We start from the raw sequence: 20,475 nt of genomic DNA, 5'->3' as shown, positions 1-20,475 counted from the left end.
AATTATCGATAAGTTTATTCGTTTCTTTCGCGGGGAGATCATTCATTGGAATTGGACAAAGTAGCAGGAATAGCAGAGCCACAAATCACGGTTGACTTTTATGAGTGATTCTCGACGATGATCGCAATCACAGTTAAGAATCGCCGATACTGGTTAGCAGTGGCGCAGCGAGGGGGGGTTTTGGGGGATGAAACCCCCCCCCCCCCAGAGCTCGGAGAAATTTTTAAGTTTAATCCATTTTACTTAATTGGATTGATATTACTAATAGAATAGTGTAAGTATTAATAAAATTTCCCTCAAAAATCCGTAAAACTCACCATTTTCTGCCATTTTTCTTAAAATTCCGCAATATCTTAATCTCGCACCTGCCGTTATCCTGGTGGGTATTCCATACCCCCACACACCCCAGTACTAATTGCACCTAAACCCCCCCAGCCTTAATTCTTAGCTGCGCCCCTGCTAATGAGTAGCAGTTACAGGTAACGAAGTGATTGGAATTTCACAGTTCCGCTCATCACTAATATTGGTAAATTTCGTTAAGGTGCTATTACCCTATTGGTACGATGAAAAATGGATCAAAAAAAATTTTTTAACCATTTTTCACTGAATTTTTTTCTTTTCGCGGTTTTAGAACAGTTACCGTAAATTTAAGTTTAATAAGTTTCCTCATCTTTGTGGCTTACCTTGATTCTTACAAGGGCGTACCCAGGATCAAAACTAAGGGGGGCAAGCCATGGTTGTTCAAGCTATAGGTAAGATTTAAGCATGGAAAAGGTGAATGAAACCAATATTTTAAGGAAACTATAACAGCTCTCTATTAGTTTTTAAAATTATTTGCTTGAAAAAATATTACTTTCTTAAACACGTTTGCAATTTTTGCTTCAAGGGGGGGTGGGGTGCAGCTGCCCCCTCATGCCCCTCGCTGCATACGCCCATGAATGCTTAGTAACATTTGTGCAAATAAAACCAAAAAAATTACCATCATAGTTGCATTTGCTGAGAAAAGAGTCGACGCGTTTAGGGAAAAACGAATTCATTTTTTTAGACATACATCAGTAGTTAGTTGCATCACTAGTTGACTATAATATTGAGAATAATGTATGTCAATTGTTTTCCACTCTTTCCAGGAGTTCAACCCTACCAAGGAGCCGCACCCCGTGCAGCCAGTGGGTCACCACTCCGTCAATCACTCTGTACACCACTCTTACCATCATTACAACCACCACGAGCAGTTGCTGCCATTGAGGTCTCCATTGGAGACGGGCGCCTTCGGCAGCACGGCGGCTGTTGTCGAGACATGCACGCCTCCGCAGCGCCTCTGCCGGACGCCGTCGGTATCATCGCAGGGAAGCCTGGAGGGGGTTGGGGGGCATCCAAGACAGGTGAGGAGGCATATTCCTTGCATCCAACCAAGAGGCCTACCTTTAAAATGGAAGCATTGCTCAAGGTTAAAGATAGGCAAAAGCGATTTTCGTCTTCTGCGCTTAACATGAAGATTGCAATAACAAAATCCCACTTCTAATGACCCCCTGATGGTCTAGAATAATAAAGATACCAATTGCTTAGCCAAGAGGAGGTACGGGAGGTAGAATATGAACTATCATCGCTGGATAACGCCTCCAAAGTTATTCCAAAAGCTCTACATTTTACTCCTTCGTCAAGGGCACTGTCGACCATACGCTGTTCTGCGAAGGAAGGGGTATCTACACTGTGAACATTTTAACATTACTTGTTTTCTAGCGTGACCGCAAGGACACCATTTTAAGCGATGCTTATACCTGGCTCCGCTTCATTCTACTTATAGATCATTAGTTATAGGCTTCCTTGGCACACTGTAGAATGTTCAGAATCTTTATGTGACCGTCCTTTACCATTCCCCATCTCACCGATGAGTCCTGTAGAACTAATCTTTGTAAATTATGCTTTGATCTCCGTATCCAATCCATCTGAATAATAATTGAGATCCCAGTTTTTTTATATTTTGAGAAAAGTGAATGGATTTGACTGTTAATCACGTTAGGATCAAAAGTATAGAGTCCGTCAACATGCCAGTATGAAACAGTCAACTTTTTTTTGGAAATCAAAGGGTTATTTTACAACGAGGCTTAAGACTATAATACTTTTACCATTGACTGCATCTGTGGATTATGCATCCACCCTGTGAAATTTTTAACCAATGTGTTCCGCGCAGAATTGCAACTGAGCTCTCTCTATCCTACTGTGTCGTGCCAGACAGGAAAGATTCGGTACATATAGTTGACAGTCTATGGCATGAATACCTTCATGATAAGAATTGTGCACATCATTATTTGCAATGCTTGTGTGATGATATGGATCGCTCTTCAACCATGTAAACTGTAGATGTGTTCTATGCGGAAACTCAATTGAACCTTCTCTCTCCCACTGTGCCGTACCACACGGGAAATATTAGGTACATATAGTTGAGTCTATGGCATGAATACCTTCATGATGAGAATTGTACCCATTATTATTTGCAATCCTTGCGTGATGATATGAATAGCTTTACAACCACTTAAACGGTACATGTTTTCTGTGCGGAAACTCAATTGAGCCTTCTCTCTCCCCCAGGGCCACCGCGGTTCCTCCCCGCAGATCCGCACCTTCACGCCCGAGGGCCGCTCTGGGGTCAGCAACGGACACGGGCCCTCGTCCGCCATCACCGGCCCCCCCTCCCGCTCCCCTTCGCCCACCCCCGACCTCTCCACGTCGCCTTCCGCCTCCGCCAGGACCCCCTCCCCCTCGGCCTACGCGCAGCCCTCACCCTCCGCCCCCTCGGCCCACCAGCGCTGCCTCTCGCCGCTGCTCATCCCGCCCCCGCAGGCCTCCCTGCCGCAGCCCCCGCGGTCGCCCTCCGCCGCCTCCACCGCCTCGTCCTCGTCGTCGGCCGCGGCGGCATCTCTGGCGGCGGCCGCGGAGGCCTCCAGCACGCCCCCCGCCCCGCCCGCCTCCCCCCTGGGGGCGCTGCAGCCGTCGCTCTACGCCCGCAAGGACGGGCCCCTGTTCCTTGGGAAGCCGCGGCGGTCCGGGCCGTCCCTCGGCAGACTGCACCTTCGGCTCCAGTATGACTTCGACCGCTCCGACCTTCACGTGCATCTCATCGAAGGTTAGTACCTATTAACACTTTCAGGGCGAGTGTAAACTTGGAGTTTCTGTTCAATAGCGAATCTATTATTTCGCTGATTTCATGTTTAAAAGACTGATTGCCGTATACTTATCATATTATCATATTTTTGCGAAAAAAAAACATTTTTCTTAAAAAAAATTTCTTGAGATCTTAATAAAGCAGTCATTCGCCATAGCCCATAGCTTATATGATTACTTAGGCAATCCGCAACACAAACAGTTTATTCATTTAGATGTATTGCTCTACAGTTATTTTTCGCGAAATATTATTGATTTCGATCACAAAAACGTATTTGAGAGCAACCGGTTAAATATGTTAGGCCAACTTTAATTGCAATGGACTTTAATACACAATGTTTATAATATGTTTAAAAATGACAATTTCAGATTTAATAACAAACTTATATTAATAATATTACAATTCGCGACTAAAAAATACTCACAAAATTAAAATTGAAAAACGCAGTATTTTGGAGCCCATTGAAAATTTCAGAGAAATGTTTCCTTCAAAATTTTAAGGCATGTAAAAAGAAAGCGATGGATCCAAGAACTACTGATTCCTTAACGATGCTAGGGTTCAATTGGTGACAAAGGGCCAAAAGGAGAACCCTACCTAGCAGCAACATGGTGGGGGAATCGAAACAGGGTCAATCCATTTCAAATCACCCAGGCATTGTTGCTCGACATTTTTAATTATTCTGTTTTTTTATCACTGGTTCCCTAAAAGTAGACAATCACAAAACACCATATGAAAAAATTTACAAGCCATACTCTTTTTGGTAGCCATTTTTAAAAGGGCGGCTGCGCAAATTTTGGTGAAAAAGGTGGTTTGCATAAAGTTTCATTTTGAAGCTATTTAAAAAGACATCAGAATAACTCAAAAACCAGTGTGTTCATCATGAAAAGAAATTTTGGAAACCACTTTTTTTTTATTTTTCTATTATAAAAGACAGTCAGTCAAAACCTTTCTGTAAAAACTCGGCAAAGAATTGTCAATACTTACTTTTTTACACTATAAATTTTTATGAAGGAAACAAGACTCACCAAGACAATTAGTTGAATTGAACTTACATATTTATTTAATTACTCCTTTAATTATTTATTTATTTTCATCTACATACTACTCCACTAGCTGCTGCAATAGGTGTATGAAGTTAGAGGTGAATGTTGAATGACTAGGATTCACGCTGAGTACCTTGAAACATTCAAGATATTTCAAGGTACATACTCAGAATATCTGGGCATTTCCTCCCCAATAAATTCGTATGCTACTCGTATAATGGAAAATATTTCCCATAGGTGCTGGCGGGAAAGGGTTAATTGATAGGGGGAAAAAATAAATTTCTATACCTTTCCAATTGGCAAAATATCCTTATTTTATCATTTCTCTCAGGCCTAAAAACATAGTGAAATTCTGAGGTGATTGTCTTGGTGTCACTTTGAAAGAATTCTGTCTCCATTAATTCTAATATAAGACTTCCATGCAGCCTGTGAGTATTTAGTGGATACCAGTCTGGTTTCTGTAAGCTCGGTTTTTGCAGCTTTGTTAAATTTATACATATGTGTGTTAAATGTTAAATGTATACTTATGTGTGTATGTTGCTGACAACCTCGAGCTGCAGTTTAAAATTAGTTAATTCCTTTAGAAAGTTAGAGATTGAACACAGGCCCTATTTCAAATTTTCTTTGCAGCACATGACCTCGCTGGCAGTGCGCAAGGTGGATTCAATGACCCTTATGTGAGACTGCGTCTGGTGCCCGAAGTGGACTCGAGGAAACGGCAGACAACCATACATCGAGGCGACCCCAATCCATTTTTTGATGAGCATTTTAAATTTCCTGTGGCCCATGATCAGCTGCAAGACAAGAATTTAGTTTTACAGGTACAGTATTTTTCTTGTCTATGTTGCTTCAAATACTGGTACTAGTGCTTTTCATTTACCAATAGGTAATCAAGCTCACATCTTTATATAAGGGGTGAGAATTAGAAATAAATTTGTATTCCCATGTATTAAAATAGTTTACATAGGCTATAAGCCTGAGATATTTCTCCAATCGTAGTGCATTATATAGGGTGGAGAAAATTGTGTCACGAAATTCTAACCCTGGATAGCAGTTGCCAGTGTGAACCAAAATTACAAATGATGTTTTGGTCAAAAGTACTCGTGAATTTGAATACTTTGCCTGCTGGAAATTATGAAGTATCCGAGGTATTCTGCAACAGGGGAAACAGAGTTTGGCTCAGTTTTATGAAGCTGAACACTTATGTGATGTCTTTCGTGCTGTCCATAGACCCCTTTACATGTCCTCATACAGCCCCGGACTGATCTAGCAAAGTTCGATAAAGCGTGCTCTTTAGGCTATTAAGAATTATTCATAATTAAATATCATAAGTTCCTTTAGTTTGAAAATGGTGCGTTTTCGACCTAAACATGACTGATTATTTTTGCTCCTACTGGCATAAGCTATCTTAATTTCATAACACAATGTTTCTCCACCATAAATAAATATATTTCTCTGCCTACTTGTCCGTAGTGAATGTTGAAAATGTTTTGCATAAACTATAAAGGTTGTTTGCCATGAAAAAATCTTTTGACATAACTTAACCTTTTGTCGCGCACAATGGATCTGACAGGCACAGGACAAGTTATTTTTTTTCATTTCTCCACGCCACTATGCAGCATAGACCCTTTATACTCATGGTAGCTTTTTATTTTGACACACTCTATGCAGCCTTTCACTTTTCACATTTATGCCGACAAATCAGTGGCGGATTATTTAGCATAATTAAACAAACAAATGACACAATGCAGTAAAATATAAGTATTATTAGATAAAATAGATAGCAAATAAAAACAATGATCTCATAGAAATCACATGTTAAAATACATTACATATAATAATTTAGTAGATTCCGGTTCATTGGGACATATCGCTACTTGTGCACTTTGCCCCAATTAGGAGAACTCTCTTGTATATGGGCATAAAAAACTTTGAAATGGTAGAAGGAATACTAAAGAATTTTTATAATGCAAAATAATTTTATTAAAGCTAATTTGATTAATAAATCAGCGAGTTTAGTTAATTCAATATCATTTTTAAGAATTATAACATTTTTGTTAAAAATATTTTTCACAGCCTCGGGCGACGCTGAATGAATGTCTTTTACTAAGTCCTGTTAAAGAAAAGTTCTATCCTCTTGTGGATAGTATAACAACAAGAGCTTTCAAAATAGGGCAAGAATAGGAACATTTGTGAAAAATAAGAGTAAATCAAAGGAGGAAAATACAAAAAAATAGTATTCTGAAATCAAAAAATTTTAATTTCGTTGTGAGTATGGAGTCTATGTCGCCGACTCATGGCCCAATAAAGTGGCATGCTGTCCCAATTAAGCGGAAAATACTCTGGGATATTCCTCTATTGGGTTCAGTTCTTCAAGATCGGCCCCAATTTTGCGGCTGCCCCAAGTAACTGGTGGACCCATTAAACGGAATCTACTGTACTTAATAGCCTAAAGAGCATGCTTTATCACACTTTGCTGGATCAGTCCGGGGCCCTATGAGGACATGTAAAGGGGTCTATGGATACCACGAAAGACATCATATGAGTGTTCATCTTTATAAATAATCGTGCTTTAAACTGAGCCATGCTAAGAGTTATGTAATTATGTTTTTTCACATCTATTCCCATCAGACACGTTGCACCAGAACTCAGCCTTTTTTATTCAGATGCCAGAAAATTCCAATATTGGGCCTGACAAAGGCTTAACAAGCTAGGACATCTCCCAATTGCCATACTGGCATGCTAAATACTGTAAATGTAAAAATATTCTGCATACTCATTCCTGAAATCACTATTCCAATAATCATGAATGAATTGACTTTCTTTTTTTTATAGGTTTTTGATTATGACCGGTACTCTAGAAATGATGTAGTGGGTGAGGTGTGCATGTCTATGGAAGAGTTTGACGTCACATCAAGTATTGAAGTCTGGGGAGAAATCACAAAAAATAAGAAGGCAAGTATCACCCTGTGCTCACTTTCATAACTCATAGTGTTAAGAGAGATGGGTAATGAGTAAGGAATAGTTATGATTACAATATAGTTGAATATGAATTCAGCATACAATATGGCACTTATAGGCATTCCTCTCTCGCTTAGGATAAATTATTGTTAATGTTTTCCATGAACCAGTCATTATGAAGAAAAAATTCTTCCCCACTCTGCCATTCTTTTTAAAATTGTTTGTTTAAACTTTTACTGGTCGTCCTCATTGGTGGAGATTGGGGGACCTGGGGGAGCCTGGCCCAACCAGCATAAATGATAACTTATTTGAGATAATACAAAATCTGTATATTCAAATACAATGAAAACAAAAACATCAAAACCTAAAATAAATTAAAAACATAATATGTAGTGTTGTTTCCAGGTAAATTATTTAGGCATGCTATTCGTAGATTTTGAGTTTTTGAAATGATACAATAAAGATATAGCAGTATGAGAGTAATGGCATGACATGTAATGGTAGCACAAAAAATAATTGCTAAAGCTAAACTAATGGTGTTTCCAAAGGCAACAATTTTTTCTGGTTAGGGCCCCAGGGTCTACCTGTTTCACTGGGAGATATTCCATAGCACCTTAACTCCAAGCAGGATTGCTGGACCCCCAACATAAATTCTCAACTCTGCTCATGGTGCTTGTAACGGTAGTGAAAAACGTTTTGGGTTGTCACCACATCAATGTATTGGGTGGCCCCAACTTGATGCTAGTCACTTTATAAATGGAAAATGGTGGGGAAAGAAATTTTGTTAATTTTTATTGGGTATCTGGATCCCTGTTAAAATTGTTCCCTTTTATCATAAAAACCGCCGAGAAGAACAATTTTACCAGGGACACACGCCGCAAAATAAGCCGTACCTGGCAACCTGTAAACATGAAAAACACCCACCTCAATTACTGAATCCTTCCACCTCCTACTCACTTACCCTTACTCTCGTGACCCGGACAGCCAATAAATATTAATAAAATTTTCTGCCTCACCATATTCCCTTGATAAAGTAGCCATTTTCGATTCGGGAAACTTTGGGGCCACCCAAAACATTGACGTGACCCAAAAAGTTTTAAACGTCCATTCTTTTTAAAGTTTAAAGTGAGAAAACCTGAGAGTTCCCATCCTTTTTCCATGAGTTGGTGACATCATTAAAGAGCTTGTTCATGTACTTGTTCAGGTAGAAAATTTCACGCTCTGGTAGGAATCCCTCAAAAGAGTGTGTGCAACAATGAACTACATATGGCCCTTGCACAAGGCCGAGGAATATCTGAGAAGCAGTGACCTGCTCAGAATAAATCAATGAGACCATCAACTTATCCATGAAAGAGTTAAGGATGCCGATTTTTTGCTGCACAGAAAAATATTCATCATTTTGATTTTTGTATCCATCGCAGCCTGCAATAAAATGAAATTGGTGATCTAGTCCCTTGCTGCCAACAATAAACACAGCAACTTGGATTCCAGTGCTTGCACCAGTTCTTGACTTCAAGCATTTTGATGCAATGACATGCATGCATACTGACTTTGCTGATGCTGAAGAAGTTTTGTATTCAGATGTATTCAGGTTAATCAAATTAATCCAGGTTTTAATCAAACTGGTTACTGGCACTAGCAATTCTGGTGTATGTATGTTTGAATTAATGATTTATGGCCATTGCAAGCACTGGAGCCAGTTACAACCCTGGTATCAGTGGTGCATGAGAAAGTTTACAAAAACATTTCACATGTTAAAATAATAAATTAAAATGTGAAAATAATTCTAAAGTACATCGTACTTTTTTGAAAGACCTTGGCTATTGAAATCTTTCATTGGGTATAAAATGTTAAGAGTTCCTTAAGTTTCAAAATCGTTACAGTGAATGATATGAATTTTTATTATTCGAATACATAATACCACAGTCATAACAATTTCATTTTACTTATCTGCATTGATTTTTGTTTCAGCCCCCAGAAGAAAGACAAGAGGTACTTTTATCCTTAAGCTACCTGCCATCAGCAGAGAGACTCACTGTAGTTCTTCTCAAAGCAAGAAATCTTTTTCCAGTTCAAGAACGGGATCCTCCAGGTAATCTAGTGAATGAAATTATTTACCTATTTATTTTTTTGTATTCATTTCAATGCTCACACAGCATATTCTATTGCATCAGTGGGATATCTTGATGGAAGATTTTGATACCCTTTCATTGTCATGCACATATCACACCAACTGAAATGGAACATCCCTCAGATATAAAAACATTTTTATATTTCATCTATGGATGTTACCTGTGTATTCCAATATGTCTTGTGTATGACTTGCAATTTCACTCATTATTGGTAATTCCAAATTCAATTGATTCCATGGCTACGACCATAACTGGCTTTTAGTGTGGCTTGCTGCATTTAATTGTATTTCTCTAAGCCACTTTTGCTATTTGAAACTTTGCCAAGTTTTGATGGAATAGGGAAGCCTCCTAAGGGATTTCAAATTTTAACAACATTAACAAACAGAGGAAAACTTTAAGTACCAAAAAGCCTACAAACTATCAGGAAAAAGGCAACTAATTTGTCAAAATGCTCAAAAAGAATTACATAATTTAATTTTCATTTCAAACTATACCTGAATAGATCTGTCTTATAACTTCCCTCAAATTAATAACTTTAATTGCTTCACACACTGTTCTACATGGTCATTCTATGAGGAGAATAGGATACTTTTATGGCAGCAATATGCAGTAGTAATGATTCATTGCCATAAATAAAGGTTAGAGCTGTCTGTGGTAGAAAAATGTCAAATAACCTGATTTTTTCTGACTAATTATGCACTTCAATTTCACTCCAGAATAACCCACTTTCTCCCAGATGTCTTTTTTTCCTCGGCATATCAGGCCCACCACTGCCATGTCCATTTAGCCGATTGTTATGCCCTCAAGTTGTAAAACTGTTACCAAGTCCACTTTTCATACACTGCAATAGGGAAATCACTCCCAAGGAAATACAATGGAAGAGATGAATTCCGTGTTTCAGTGAGAATCAAGCAACCTGCAAGTTTTCTTTTTCATTGAGATACCCCTGTACTCAAAATACCATAATTCAATGTTGATTTTCTTGATGAACACAGAATTTATCTAATAAATATTCAAAAGGCGTTTCATAGTTGCTTATCTCTATTTCTTACAGATCCATATGCGAAAGTTTACTTATTAATAGCTGGGAAGAGGGTGAAGAAAAAGAAAACAGCTGCTAGGAAAGCTTGTGCTAATCCTGTGTGGAATGAAGCTCTCACTTTCAATGTTCCAGCCAGTAGCTTGAACCTTGCAGCTCTGGAGGTGAGATAATTTGCCATCTCATCATACATTGGCAGGATTAGTAATATAAAATATAGTGATGTTGTTCTGTAAAGTGTTGTTACGAAATTAATAATTAAAAATTATTTTCCTTGTAAACAAATGTGCTATACAGTTAATGTGATCCATGCTGTTTACTTTTTGAAAATTTTTACCATTTTTTTCAAATAATTACCAAAGACTCAATTAAGTATAAATACATATTGTAACTTGTACAAAGGCAAATATATTGCCAAAATATCATGTTTCATCCTGCTGAGTTGTTCTCCTCTTTTGTTCAAGCTGAACTGCTTCGTTAATTATGGTTATCAAATACTTTTTTTATTTGTTGCATTTCTGTTAGTGTTATGCATTTAGTTTAATCGGTAAAAAAATTTTGAGAGCGTGTCATCCTTGAGGTTATGCTTCACGTTACTTTTATGTGTAATGCGTGGATGTAGATTTCACGGATGGTAGCATTTTGCGAAGCCAAAGAGGTTGTAATATCTGGAGGCATAGGCATACTTGGGGGGTGGGGGCAAGCACCCTGCACAAACGCTTAACAAAACAGACAAGATTTGTAATATGGCAATCATTACGTTCGTTTTGTTATGTACATTACGCAGCCTTAATCATTATTAGAGATTATTTAATTTCGTATTCATAACTTTCATATTAAAATAAAGGGAATATTTCGCATAGTAATTGTCGTATGTTGCTTTTAATCTCAAATATAAGAAGACTGTTTGTCTGTCAGGCCCTTGTGTCCCATCCCAGGAAAAAATTCTGGATCCGGCCTTATCTGGAGGCGCTGTTTCCCAGTTTATAACGTGGTCACAGTTCCAACATCTTAGTTTGTCAATTTTTGGACTTAGTCTCTGACTGATACATTGGCTATGTTTTGTTCCTCAAATGTACTGCATTAAGGGAAAAATGTTGCCATAATCACTTGTATTCAGCTGGAGATTGTTATAGGATCTTACCAATAATTTGCAACACCACTCCCAGTGAGAAATGGGTGGTGGAATCCACGTGGAACCCACGTGGAATCCACGTTGAGTGGTGGATATTTGGTGGTGGTGGATATTGAGTGGTTGGACCCACGTGGAATCCACTGTGGCATTTTTTAGTGTCCCCCCCCCCAAAAAATTTCTGGTACCCCCCCCCCAGAAATTCTTCGAACTTCCTCGAACTTCCTCCGAACTTATCCGCAGAACTTAGCAAGGATTTTTCGCGCAAAGGGGCCCTGTAGCAAAGTGTCCTGTCTCGCAAAATCCTGTCTCTGGAAAATCCTGTCTCTGAAAACCCTGCCTCTGGAAACCCTGCCTCTGGAAACAGCCTCTGAAATAGCCTCCGAAACAGCCTCCGAACCAGCCCCGAACCAGCCTACCTGCAATGCAAGACTTATATAGGACTACTGCGGAGAAATACTTCTCCTTGGCAAGCAAGGGGAAATCGGTGCTAAGGCCTTAGTATTGCACCTGGAGTGAGAAGTTTTACCATTGTCCTATCACAATTCTCTCTCCCTCCAACACCTCACCCCAGTATGTATCTCCTTCCCCTCCATGTGTTCCAATGAACTATCCCTCTGATTCCTCTGATGTCTCCAACCCAGAAGTTGAGGGGAAAATTCTGGGTGCCTGCTGTTGTCTCAAAACCAGGGAATGGTGTTTTGTGGAGCGGCCGTTTCTGCAGGGGCAGTGACGCATCAGTGGGCGGTTGTTGAATTCGCCTGGCTACCCCTCCACTCCCTGGAAGAAGCCCTCCCCTCAAATGCTGTCTCGCCTTGCATAGGCAAGCCCTCTTTTGATCGTGACCTGCTGGGAGTCACATGTCTTGTGAGGCATGAGATTTTTTAGAGCAATTTTCTGCTGGTATTTAGCTGGTAATGTTTTCTTGGGATCATGAATTTACTATCATTGTTTTCTGTAATACTTCTGATTTTTTGAATACTCTACTTTGAATAGATATCGTACGGTAATAACTCGTAAATTATTTTTGGCTACCTTTTTCTTGTGAGCTGTTTTTCTTGTTTGTGGAGTCTTTCGCTGATCCAGCATGTGACCGACGGTTGGAGTATTTCCCTTGTCTGGACTTACGTGAAAAATCAACCAGATTTTACGACGTAACGTTACACCACGTTGATTTCAAGTGGATTTGTGGTGATTAGCATAAAATGTTAAACAGAATTTGTAATTTGTGGAACTTAACTCTCTGGTGACATTGCGTCATTTATCATCCTGAAACCACGCTAGTTATGTGAAAATGTATCGCACATTCTATTTTTATATAATTCGTGGAAAGGCAGCCATGAGAGCACATGAAAAATCGTAGACACATATATAGAAGGTTTAGATATAGAGTGGTTGAGGTTTTAATGGTTTTAGGACAGCACCAACTGCTGTTTTAATTTTTCCACCAAATTTCCACGTGGGTTCCACGTTGATTCCACGACCAAAAACACGTGGTATCCACGTTAATTCTCCACGTGGGTTCCACGTGGATTCCACCACCCATTTCTCACTGGGCTGTTAATGTATGAACTCATTGTCCTGTTAGCTACTCTACTCATGGGGATATCCTCGAAAGTATCCTTTTGTACAGTAATTGTGCGGTTCTCGTTGCCTCTAATAAAATTAAATATCAGCATAGTGTAGGGAAATTAGTTGTCTTGGTCTAGACCAGTGGCGGTACTTTAACAAGGTGTGCGTTAGAGCATATATACATTGAGTTAGAGAGTTTAAAAACTTAACAAAAAATAGATTTCAGGCTCACAATGTAGTATAGAAAGCACACCAGCAAATAACTGCTAGAAGAACATGAAAAAAGCGTTTTTAGCATGAAGTTCAAATGAATGCCGCTGAACGGCACTGGATGCATTGATGGACTAGGATCCTGGGCACAGGTAGTGTGGGTGGCAGCTACACTACCTGCGAGTTACTCTCCTAATATGGGGGTGCGCACTCGCATCGTTTTGAGTCTGCTCCCAGCACCCATTTGAACAGTGCATGACCCCCGCTTACCTCATCCCGCCAGAGCACCAACAAGCGATCGCATAAGTCCGAATATGCGACCAGCGGGATGCCATGGGGTCGCATGCATATAAAGCGGTGAATTTACCAAAGAGATAGGTGTAGCGTTCAGAGCTTCATATTTCATCCATATGTAGACAGGACTTTTATATTTCTCGTTGTAAAGGAAAATTTTTCCATTGTAATTCATTCATGTTTGGGTGTGCACTTGCTAACATGTGTATATGCACATGCCGCTACTGGTCTAGACTAGATCAAAGTGGCTTAGCCTACCCAAGCACCCCCCCTTACCTGCCACACTTTGCTCCTCACTCAGAACCAGTGGTGCCCTCTGGAGTATATTCCAACCTCCTTGGGCCTCGCAGGTAAAGATAGTGAAATTGGCACGTGAATTCAGTTTGGTACCATCATGTAGGCCATGAAAAGATATGCTTTTTCACCGACTGTCGGCCCTGTACATGGTCTTGCGAACCATCAGGGGTCAATTGAAGGTCAATAGGATTTTTGTAAATATCTCCTTATAAAATTTAAATATTGAAAAATATCTATATAGAAAATAAATTTTTTAAAGACAAATATTATGATAAAGACTAAAATTTTGTGTGCACGATAAAAATTGTGCATAAGCATTTTTTAGTCAAAAATTCACCATTATTTCAATTTTGGAGGCACCTACAAAAATTGAAAAAATAACTGAATACATATTCTTCAATTTGTCTATAACTACTCTGATTTTTTTTAGATTTTTCAAAGAGGTAAAACATAGAAATAATTTATGAAAATCCATTTTTGCTAACATACAATACTGTCTTATTGGTAATGCATCCTGCAGTAGGGGAGCCAGAAATGCTGATTTCCATGTCTAAATTGACAGAAATGCCTTCTCATATACAATGGACAACTCGCACATCAAGTGAATAATAACTGGGAATGAATTTCTGTCGGCTAATGCAACACTGTGATAAGTCCCTTGTTAACGGATGGAGTAATGGTTTGATATGCTGGATTGTTTTATGCCGGAAGTGGCAATATGCCGAGTGGATAAGATAAATTTAAATATGATTTAAAGAGTGTGTCATTTGTAGTAACAAACAGACCAATGTTAACATTATATAAACGTTGATTTCTTTACATGGGGCCAAAGTTATTTCATTTACTGCCCGCTTCAATTAAAAAAATTAAATCTTCAATTAAAATGTCAATACTTGCCAAAGACTGGCTTTTCCCACAAAAAACAATTGAACATTTATTTTTAAGTTATTTATTTAAAACACTCATGTAATATTTACTGCATTATTATTTTCTTTTATTGGCATACATTTTTTTTATTTGATGGTGGCTCAATTCTGGTCCTATGACCTTGGAGACACCTAAAGCTCCTTCAATTTGTTATCTTTGTTATTCAGTTGTAAAATCAAATTGTGGGAATATATAACATTATTATTATCATTATTATTCATAGTTGCAGAGCCTTGAAAATTTGCTAAACATGTTTGGTATCAAAATAACATTTCACTTCAATGAATTAACAGACAAATTAAATGTTTTTGATTATTTCAGGTGTGTATACTAGGCCAAAGCAGTGACCTGATTGGTGCAAATTCCCCTCTATTGGGTAGCTGTGTCCTGGGTCCTCACGAGTCGCCAGGGCCTGCTCAAGATCACTGGAGTGATATGGCACAGAATCCACGTAAAGCTGTCGCGATGTGGCACACTCTTCGTTAAGGACTTACTGTGAATTGTGTGAATTGATGTCTGGAAAGAGGTATCCTCAACTAGCACTAACATTGCGAGTGCCCTTTAACCTAAAGGAATGGTAAGATAATGCAAAACAAAGCAATGATTCTTGCTTTGTTTTTGTTCAGTAAATATTTTGGCCCAAAAGAGCTGCGGTGATTCAATTGCCCTTTCAAGTGCTATCAGGGAAAACTATTTGTTCATTAAAATCGGATTTTTTTCTGTTCTTCTCAAGCATGCTAAGAAACATGCCATTCATCTCTCATGGTTAGTTTTGCCATTTTAAGATGTAAAAAAAAATTAGCTGTGTTTTTATTTTTTAAGTAATAATTTTTGAAAGTGCAGAGCAGAAATATCGAAAAATAACTGGACAATAATATCGTTTCATTGTTGTTTGGTCAGTTTTAGTTGCGTTTTTTCAGGTCTACAATTCAAGTGAAAATGAGTAAGCAAAATCTTGCCAGCATAAAGAACTAGCAGTTCATGGTATATTTAAGTTTGAGAAAAATATTTGATTCTATTGTTGGGAGAGCAAGAGTGAGCCATCTGCCAGGTGAAAAGATTTGAAAATTCATTGGGAGACTGCTCAGGATAAAGTAAGTGAAATAATATAACTCTATTTGATAAATGAGGCTTTCATAAAATATGAAGATATCTAGTTCTAAAAGAGTAAAATTTATATAAATATATATCTATCTAGATCAACATGAAAAAAAGTTGTATTTGCAGTAATGGAAGAAGTATTTAACCGGCTTCAGAATCGGAAGGGACATGTTTTTGAGCTCATATTGATGAAAATAATGCCTTCATGGAAACAAGAATTGTATGTTTGGATATTTCCTTTCTTCAATTAAGGGAGATAATTTTCATTATAGATGAGCTACATTGAAAAGGAAATCTGTGAACTAGATTTCAGACTTTCTCATACTCTGCTGATAGCCAGAAAGCAATGCAAAATTTGTATTGGAAAACAATCATTTTTCTTCCTATGCTATGAAATGTGATATCCTCTATATTAAACACTAATGCACATAAAATTAAAGTGAAGGGAAGCAAAATATAATGCATTGAAATCATCAAAAATGCCAATTGTAAAGCTCGTATTAATGTGCATTAACATTTCATGGTATTCAGCATTTCACTGTATTTAAAAATTTTGAGGGAGACATATTTATATCTCTAGGAGGTTAACTATTTAACATTTGAAGAGTTGAACTCTTTGCTTTGAACCAAAAATTTCTTCAGGGTCTCTACATATCAAAGGCACATTTTAAATGGAATTATATTGCCTTAAATGATACAGGAGTGTTGATGACATTACATCTTCGATTTTCTCTTGCATTAACACTAGAGAAAACATATTTTAATGCAAATTGTGCATCATTTTTCAGCTATATCTTACATTGAAAGGGGCTCCCGAGGAAAGGCCGTTTTGTATTCAGTTTTAAAATTTATCTCAGCAAGCAAATCTAGATTAAAGGTTTTATTTTTATTGCCCTACTACAAATTATCTACTTGAAATAAAATACTTAGCTGTTATTTCCTAATACACATGTATTCCTTTTTTATTGTGATTTTGAAACAATTAAATTAGCACCTCATCACTGAGATAAGAAAAGATGTCACTTCAATATTATTGTTGGTCCACAGAGCTAATATCCCTTTATGAATGTGCAATTTGCCATTGCCGAATAATAATGCTTCTAAATATTTTTGATTGTTGGAATTACAATTTCAAATTGGCTCAAACTTCAAATCTTTCCGTCCATCACATTCTTAACTTTGAAAAGAACAGTATTTAAAATACCAGTGAAAGAATGCGCCACCCTCCTAAATCTTTCGGAAAAGTACATGTGTATCAAAGCCAGTGGTAACATTTCTTAACTTACATTCAGGCTATAAAATGGATGATTTTTCCTTTTTTGCCATTGCAGTAGTTACTCATATATTGTGATTCTGCACTAACTGTCTGTGGAGTGATTCTCAACATTCTTCCAACTTCAAAAATTGAAAGTGTCTACTTTCAAGAATGTCTTTGAACACGCCATTACATATTATGTATTACTAAAATATATAACTGTCTTTTTATTTTAATGGTTATGTTTAGAGAGATAAAATGGGGATTCAGAAAGCAGAAAGAACTTAAATTGGAATCACCATTATCTGATACGCATTTATCATAACGTCATTATGCCTCCATTAACGCATTCAAAGCAATTTTGCGGACTGCCATCAGAATTAGATTTAATTTTGTTTGGAAACCATGGAATCCATCTTTGCTTCATCTCCACTGTCTAAAGAGCAACTGTCAAAAAATGGTGCACACCACACAGTTGCTAGAACCCAACTGAAGGTAGAATATACAGCCGAAAGCAGAGCAAATAGTATGAGAACGAAGAAAAGAATATCTGGCCTAGAAAAAGGATACATCGTTTGATATGGTCAGTCAATCATATTGGATAGAATATCAATTGATGTGCTCCTCACTGAATGTGTTAATGACAATGTGGTTAATGATGAATCATAAACATGAACTATTTCATGATAAACTAATCGACGGAATTTGAATAAATGTTGGTGAAAAATTAAAGTGTCCATATATAAACATATCGATGTAGTTGCACATGAAAAATTTAAAAGTGTGGAGTAAAAGTTTTGTATTTTGTCAGAACATGTAGATAGGAGGTGTCATTTTATCTGATTATAATTCAATTGCTACTGAAGACTTTTGTTTAGACCAGTACCATAATTTTCATAACAGACTGAAATAGGTACACATTTTTTATGATGAACAGCATTTGATTAAACATGGGAGAACATAACATGATAATGTTTTTTGCGTAATAACTGTTGGAAAAATGATATTCCACAACACATTGAAGTTCTGATAGAACTAATTAATACAGTTGAGTCGCTTGGAATTGTTTTGTGACATAAATAAGAAAAGCTTGGGGAATGAATGGTCGAAAAAGGCCGTACAAGTTGTGCAGCAATTTGCTGTATCATGGTTTTTTCATTGAATTTCATTTAATTTTCATCCCAACTCATTCCTCCTGAATTTCCTCCTGAATATGAATCATTAGGAGTACAATACCCTTTCAGCAATTCATTGGTTCTCTTACATACATTAGGTACCCTTTATTTGCATTTTGTTTATTTCTGGCATTTTTTTTTCTGACCTGGTAATTTTGCCCTCTACATCCCATTCAACCATTTTATCATTCATGGGACTCTCTGGCGACTCGACTGTTAGTGATGCATGGTAAGGACCAATACATGACAGCTTTAAAGAACTAAAACTCCATTATAAAGCACTTCTTATTCTGTAGAATACTGCTGTCTGGTTGTTTCATTAGGAATGATATTCTTGTATGAAAATAATAAGTGAAATTTTCCACTCATGATCACTGGGCAAATCATTTAACATACTTCCAATGCTTGCAAATTTGCTCTCGAAATTAAAATTGATCTGCTCAAGACATGACATAATTAACTGCAACAAAGTTGTCTAAAGGCATTGAGAACTGAAAAGACTATGTACACAATTCATATCCTTCCACTGTTATGGTATAATGTATTGATTAAAATACCTAGTGGAATTTACTTACTGTTCATCACTCTGAAGAATAATATCAATTATTTCACTATCAAGATATAACAAGGCAGACCAAACAAATGGAGTCTTTTCAATGTGCAAATATTATTATCTGTAAACCATTAGTTTGCCAAGCATACTGGATATTTACCATGCATTATTTGGAGCTAGAAAATGTGAGCAAGCATAGAATCTCATATTTATTGAATTTAGAGGTGCTTCTCTCCAATAAAAGGATTTTAAAACGCCAAAGTTTGTCACCTTTAGTGGAAATTTTTTTTGAAACCACATAGCAAGAAAAGTAAAATGAAATTGTTACATATTGTAGGCACCACATATGCTGGATCATAAATCAACCTCTGCAATTGTAATTTGCTGAAAAATATCTGGGATTTTGAAATATTTTACTTTATGATAGGCTGATATTTTCTAACATGGTTCAAAATTATTGACTCATTCTATTCAACTCAATCACTATGTGTGAGTTATCTATCTGTAATAAAATTAAGCTCTGAAGAATCGGTGGAAGAAATTTCAAAGATTGCATATGTACCGAAGTATTTTTATGAAAATTTGTGCATTTTATAGCCATCTCAGATGCCTTGTTTTTTGGTGTGATATGTACTTATATATGTAAATGAGGGCTATTTATTCATTAGATTTTGACATTAGCAAACTAGTTAAAAAGAAAGCCAAGTTGAGCCAGGTTATTTAACATTTCCTCCACAGAATCTTTGACACTTGATGAAATTGGTAAATAATTATGAGCAGGAAGTATATAGAGCACAGTAGAAGTTGCAAATTCAGGAGTTGGAAAGATCAGGAAGTATGCTGATAATTTGCAAGTAGCAACCATGCAATGTGCTTTTCTTATACGCATTTGATAAGTTTCTGGCAAAGTATATTAGATCTACAACTTCTAATTCTTCACTGAGGAGGAAACTTATCATATTAGACGTTTTCAAGAAGCAAAGTGCCATTGAAATGGAATCCAGAAAATATTCAGTGGCTAAGTTTGCAGCAGACACTGGAATTGAAATTGCTATGCATAGTACAATGTTATGATAAAAGAAAGATAAAATTCTTATGATAAAAATATAAAAAATATCAAAGGCTTGATTTTTGGATTTTGGCTGGTCAGTACATATTTGTTTACTCCAAGAGCTGAACATCTTCTCTTTTCTTTCAATTCTCACTTTTCACATAGGGAGCTATAACTTCAGTAAATTCTACCAAAGATGGCGTAGCTAGGTTTGTTTACCTCATCAATTCATCTAGGTAAGACAGTTTCCCCAGCATTACAACTTGCATCTTCAGGTTTGAAGTATCAGATGCAAGTTTTTTTCCCACCGTTATCGATGGCTAAGTTCTAACAACACATATCTCAAATTTGGCTGGTTTGAGACAGGTATCTCAAGCAAAGTGTAATTACATTAAAAAAAATAAAATACAATAAAAAAACTACTCTGTTTGCAAATGAATGCTTCTTTTTCAGTTCTATGAACTTCTGGTTTTTAATTTCAGTGTGCAAGTAAAAAAAAAAAAAATAATTTCATTGCTCTCCTGAAAAGTTGCTATTTTTTAGATACCTGTTGTTAGAACTTAGCCATTG

At 37.2% G+C, this 20,475-nt stretch overlaps 1 protein-coding gene across 1 annotated transcript in view; it reads left to right on the top strand.

Annotated features, from left to right (window-relative positions):
• LOC124162979 overlaps window positions 1-20,238 on the top strand; it is a 122,390-nt gene extending 102,152 nt beyond the window's left edge. Inside the window, exons 3-10 of the mRNA XM_046539760.1 lie at window positions 1,128-1,447; window positions 2,192-2,246; window positions 2,590-3,124; window positions 4,837-5,027; window positions 7,042-7,161; window positions 9,139-9,259; window positions 10,354-10,502; window positions 15,092-20,238. Of these exons, the coding sequence (XP_046395716.1) occupies window positions 1,128-1,447; window positions 2,192-2,246; window positions 2,590-3,124; window positions 4,837-5,027; window positions 7,042-7,161; window positions 9,139-9,259; window positions 10,354-10,502; window positions 15,092-15,256 (1,656 nt within the window). The 3' untranslated portion in view covers window positions 15,257-20,238. The remainder of the gene's footprint in view (window positions 1-1,127; window positions 1,448-2,191; window positions 2,247-2,589; window positions 3,125-4,836; window positions 5,028-7,041; window positions 7,162-9,138; window positions 9,260-10,353; window positions 10,503-15,091) is intronic.
• Window positions 20,239-20,475: the final 237 nt, after the last annotated feature.

Source organism: Ischnura elegans, chromosome 7, assembly GCF_921293095.1.
Source record: "Ischnura elegans chromosome 7, ioIscEleg1.1, whole genome shotgun sequence".
Taxonomy (NCBI): Eukaryota; Metazoa; Arthropoda; class Insecta; order Odonata; family Coenagrionidae; genus Ischnura; species Ischnura elegans.
The sequence above is the reverse complement of the archived record's forward strand: the minus strand, read 5'-3'. Positions and strand labels throughout refer to the sequence as shown.